The sequence below is a fragment of the Poromitra crassiceps genome, assembly GCF_964638095.1.
Source record: "Poromitra crassiceps genome assembly, chromosome: 1".
Lineage (NCBI taxonomy): Eukaryota > Metazoa > Chordata > Actinopteri > Beryciformes > Melamphaidae > Poromitra > Poromitra crassiceps.
The window spans coordinates 88,355,152-88,360,933 of NC_139623.1; the positions used below are offsets into that span (position 1 = coordinate 88,355,152).

Genomic DNA, 5,782 nt, shown 5'->3' on the forward strand with positions numbered 1-5,782 from the left:
ACGTTTAGGAAAACCTATCAATCATATTGAACGTTAAAGGAACACTCCGCCCATTTTCAACCAGCTTTGTATCATTAGAACATCAGTAGTATATCACAAAACTGTAAACGGTTTTGAAGTCTGTCATTTAATTTGACAGTTATTGAGTGTTAAAGTGTGGACCAGTGACATCACTGGTCCACACTAACTCAAATTATTAACTCATTAACTCAAATCAACTCTCAATAACTGTCAAACTATTCATCATTCATCTAGTTTGACAGTTATTGAGAGTTGATTTGAGTTAATGAGTTATTAATTTGAGTTAGTGTGGACCAGTGATGTCACTGGTCCACACTTTAACACTCAATAACTGTCAAAGTAAATGACAGACTTCAAAACAGTTTACAGTTTTCTGATATACTACTGATGTTCTAATGATACAAAGCTGGTTGAAAATGGGCAGAGTGTTCCTTTAACTCACAACATGAAAAAGAAACAATCATCCTTTTACCGTTTAAGCCAATCATGTTCAAGAACAATATACTGACATTTTGGATTATTCAAAAACAAACCAAATTAATGCCATCCAGTATTGCTAGGTCCACTTATTACCCTTCCAACCATTGCTAATCCATGCCCTTCGACCACAGAAGCTAGAGTAGATACTGTGTGTAGAGCTCTCTGGGGACATAGTCAGAGCAGTAAGGTCTTATCCATGCTTGCGTGTCTATGTCCGTGTTGAGGAACAAGCCCAGGAAGAGATGCTGACAAGGAGGCGGAGAGGAAGTCCAACAGACTATCAGGATGCTGTGTTCCTGCTACTTCTGGAGAGGGGGCAAATAGTGGGGAAGGTGGCGACCTTTCATCTTCCATATTGCATAAAGACATCAATTTTCGCGGTGGGTTGTTATGCGTCTTAATGTTTCTCCCATCGCGATCCTTGTCTTTCTCGTCCTCACATCTCCTCTTGCTCTGCTGGTGGCTGTTGCTGATGGTTTTGAGTTGATTTAGGTCTAGGCTGGTGTAGGAGCCTGATTCGGCCATGGATCGGAGGAGTTTCTGGAGGCTGTTGGAGCCTTTGTCGGAGACCTGCCGGCCGGCCTGGGCCGCCTGCGACAGGAGATTGGTGTGCTGACGGAGCTGAGCGATCTCCCACTCAGTGGCAGCGTTCTGCTTCAGCAACTCCTTGGTGCGCAGCGTGATGGCAAGCATGCCTGACTGGTTCAGGATCTCAGCGGTGTTGAGGAAACGCCGTTGTTGGTGCGTGGATGAACATGCCGGCTGGGAGCCGGAAAGGGAACTGCACAGCGCTGCACCAGGGGCCGGGCGGTAGGGGCTGCAGTGTGCAATGGAGCAGGAGGAAGAGGATGAGGAAGAAGAGGAGGAAGATGGGGGGGAGTCAGAGGAGAACTGTGGGAAGGGTGTCTGGGAGCTGGAGACAGAGGGCGAGCCCATGCTGTCAGAGCGGGTGCTTTGGTGGCTGTGGTGGAATTTGAGCTGGGTGGTGGGGGAGGCCCGGCCCGGCAGCAGGCAGTGTGATGGGTTGGGGAAGGAGCTAGGACTGCCTCTGGCTTGATACTGGGAATGGGGACATGAATGGACTCGGCCCTCTTTCTGGTGGTGCTGCTGTGGGGACTTTTGGAGGTGGCTGGTGGTAGATACAGCTTCCTTCTTCCCTTCTTCAGTGCACACCCTCTTGCTCTGGCTCTGACCCTCGCTGCCACTCTCCCTCACCCCCCATGCCCCAATGGCACCCATGCCCTCATGGCCCTCTTTCCTGGGGTGGGGGGCAATGCGGGGGTAAGAATTGAGGATGGGCAGGTATGAGGTCTTGCTGCTGTGGTTCTTGTTGCTGCGACTGCCTCCTTCCTTCATTTGGCCTTGTGGTTTCATTAGAGTTGAGAATGGGGGAGAGGTGGAAGAGGACCGGGGAGGCTTTGCTGGTTGTTGGATCAGTAAGAGCTGGGTGGGCGCCTTGGCACCAGTAAGGCTGTGCCAACCTCCCCCCCATGCCAGGGGGCTATGTAGAAGCTGCTCCGGTCTGGACTGTACCACCGGGAGGTTGTGATTGGGGATTTTTGTGAGTAGCAATTGGGATCAGAGAGAAAGAGCAAAAGATGTGGAGGAGGTTAAAGTCACAAAGAGATAAACAGTAAGAGAGACAAAAATATAAAATAACTGAGGCCATGAAGAGACATGTGTTAACAGAGGGCATCCTTAAAGCAGAGATTAATAGTCATAAATATTGTATTCAGTAGTAGAACTTAACACATTCACTGCCAGCCGTTTTTTCAATACTGTAGGTAGGTTCTGCCAAGGTTTTTTTTTGAGGATTCTGGCTCATCTTTCAAGAGCCGAGGATTCTTTTCTGCTAAGATTTTGTGAACACAAATGATCTCAAAAGAACTAATAGAATGTGTGCTTTCTCTGTCTAAAAGAGTTAGTTTGTAGAGTTAGTAGTTATGTAGGCATTAGCAGTAGAATACAGCATGGTTTCAGCGTCTGAAAATTTATTCTGAGATAAATGGCTTTTTGTGAAATTCGATAGAACAGTCACTTTAACCATTTATTTTTGGCGTAAGACGTCAGACATCTAAACAATAGTTTTGAACAGTAATTTCCTCCATAGCAGCAGGAAACCCCCCTCTCCTTCAAACTCCTCCCTCCATGGGTGTGTCTCTGGTGGCTTTGCAGCGTTTGTCACAAGCGAGGCTCTGCCTGTCTGTGCTGCCTGGCTGCTGGCGGCTGCTCTTTGGGCGAGTCTGCATGAGTCGTTTCGGTTGTGAGCTCAGCTGCAATGAAGCTGCGTGCGATTGTGGGCTTTCTGCCGTGTTTCAAAGTGTGTTGCATGCATAATCTATTATGCAAATTTGCAATCCCCCACCGCCAGCTCCCAGCGCGATAATGCGCGAAAGCGAAAGCGTTTTCGCCAATCCATTTTACAGTATGAGAATGGTTTCCTCGCGCGTTCCCCTGCAGTTTTGGCTCGGCTTTTTCTAGTCTGGAGAGCACTGTCGCCACTTAGTGGGTCGGTGGAATGGGTTGTACACGTTCGGTGGCTCCAATATTTTTATAGGAGACGTGGGGGGCGTTGATCCACGGTCACCGTCAAATTTTTTTTTTTTTTTTTTTTGACGACTCAACTCGTCATTGGCAGTCAACCGTTGGATTTTTTTTGACGACTCAACTCGTCATTGGCAGTGAACGTGTTAATAATAGACGGTTTGCCAAAAAAGGATAAACTTAACTTAAACTATTTAAATTCAGTGAAAAAAATCCCTATCAATTCTTGGTACAGTAATATTAAGGTATTCAGACATCCAGAAACAATGGTGTGGGCATGTTGTAAAATAAGTTAGGTTTCAACCAATAGAGGGCAGTCACTATGCATATTTATAACAAAATATGTAGAATTCAAATACTTTGCACTAAAAATTAATGTCAAGATTTGAACCTGAATCCATCAACAACATGACTAAATTCCCATATACATAGGTTTTCAGCTGGGAAAAAGTGGCATGGTAGAGTAATCTGCAAAAAAAAAAATCTAATAATTATTGATCTAATGAAGGTGATAATAAACTATGAACACAATTAATATTGAATGAGCATACTTAAATGAAAGTGTTACCCATTTCATTATCATAACCTTGACTTACAGTTGTTAACATTGCTGAATCTCTGTTTACCGTGCCTCAAAGTAAAATGCATGCAAAAGCACATTGTTATCTGTAACTGAACAGCTCACCGGTTTCACCACCAGGTTTTCGATGACATAGATGGGGGTGAGTTCCTCATAAGGAGCCATGTTGTGTGTGTTGTTGTTGTTGTTATAGCCTTTGCTGCTTTCCCTGTGACGCATGCTCACACTGCTGCGCTCGTCGTCCACATCAGTCTGCACCGAATCTGAGCCGGCCTCTGAGGGAGAGGAAGGGATAGAAAGAAGAAAGTCAAGCACACACATCCACTCAGTAGATAGATGCAGGACAAATAAATGATAAACTAGAATAAAGAAATAAAATCCACACACTGAAAAATCAAGCTCCCGGTCTGTTTATCGATGTTTCGATCTTACGATCTTCATCAGAATGATGATGACCTTATTTCTTTATTCTAGAGGAAGGGATATAAACAGAGGGATATAAAATGTAGAAGCTAGAGCACAGTGCATACAGGAAAAGGAAGATATGAATTAAAGGCAAAGATGGAAAAGAAGGCCAAACGTAGGCACTAAGCAGTGGTCTGTTTGTTCGTTTGTCAGCAGGATATCTCAAAAAGTTATGAACACTGAACAGATTTGCACAAAACTTGGCAGAAATGTTGGTCATGGGCTAGTCTTGCTGGCCAGCCTCCCGTCACTACCGCATGAGGAGTCTGGCGCCACGGAAACAGGCAACTGGGATAAGCCCTCCCCTGCTCTACAGCTGCTCTACGATTGGAGCGACTGTTTCAGTGGCTGCCGGATGTCCGCTCCCGGCTTATTACAAACTCTGTCATTGGCTCCGACCATGTCAATCAGAGCGGCTTCCGCTCCCTGTGTGTCGCTGTAAATAGTGCCCTGCCGCTTCAGTGAAAACAACAACGCTAACTAGCTAGCAAGCTAACAGCAGAAACCTACACGCTAGCTCGTTGCTACACGCTGAAAATGGCAAGTTGGATTGTTGGAAACTATTTTCCAAGGGCACTGCCGCTAAGCACCACCCATTGCAATCCCACTATGGAGACCTGCGGCGCCAGACTCCTCTCCCGGTAGGGAGGGGAGGCTGGCCAGCGAGACTAGTCATGGGCTAACTTAGAAATAATTAACTTCCCATGCCCACTGGCCAATCGCTAAAAGCCACTTAACTTCCAATCAAATTTACATAACACCACAAAACTTTGTAGAAAGGTTGGTCATGGACCAAGGATGAACTGATTAACATTCCACGCCCACTAGCGAAAAGGGGGTGCGGCAATGGCCGTGGCCAATTACAAAAAGCCGCTTAACTTCCACACAGATTCACCTAACACCACGAAACCTTCTAGAAAGGCGTGGCAGAGGGATGCACTTTACAGAGTGCCCTCTAGTTTTTGTTATTATTATTTTGCCTTTTTTCTTCTGTTTTCTGTTTTATATATATATATATATATATATATATATATATATATATATATATATATATATATATATACACACACATGTAATATATTGGTCTAACCCGAAAATATGTGTGATGGTGTTGGGATGAGTGTCCTTTCTTTTCTTCCAGTCAGTGGAGTCAGTGTTGTGTTCTCCTTAAACCTCTCTTAAGTGGATGAAATCTGCAAGGTATTCATGAACTTTCTGTCCATATGTCAAGTGGACTCTTGCTCACCTGAGTAGCCTGAGTCCTTTTCCGAATCACAGCGCGATATCCTGTTGCTCATGTTACCCATTCCAGACTGGTCTCTGTGTGCACCACCCTGAGACGCCCGCAGGGTGGCGCTGTTACTTTTATCCTTGGCATTCTTTGAGGTGTTCCGGGCAACCCGCTCCCCAAAATGCCCCTGTTCCTTTGGCATTCCAGACCTCTGAAAAAGAAAGCAACTGGTGAAAAGCTAGTTAACATTGGTAACATTGGAAATCACGGGTATGTAGGTTATAGTATTGAAGTGTATAGTGTTGTGCACCAATGATGTGACCCTGATTTAAGGGGCTGCTAACCCTAAAATAATTTTATCAGAATGGATTTCAATACAATGTTAGCATCACATGATGGCCCAAATGGTGTTTCACAGGCTGATCCACCAGTTGATAACAGTAAAAGTCTGGGGAAAACAT

At 45.2% G+C, this 5,782-nt stretch overlaps 1 protein-coding gene across 1 annotated transcript; it reads right to left on the bottom strand.

Annotated features, from left to right (window-relative positions):
• Window positions 1–636: 636 nt before the first annotated feature.
• LOC310786239 (CLOCK-interacting pacemaker-like) lies at window positions 637–5,523 on the bottom strand (the record flags this gene model as incomplete). Its single annotated transcript, XM_083647403.1, has 3 exons — window positions 637–2,028; window positions 3,731–3,900; window positions 5,337–5,523. The coding sequence occupies 3 exons, from the start codon at window positions 5,521–5,523 to the stop codon at window positions 676–678; spliced, it is 1,710 nt and encodes a 569-aa protein (XP_083503529.1). The 3' UTR covers window positions 637–675.
• Window positions 5,524–5,782: the final 259 nt, after the last annotated feature.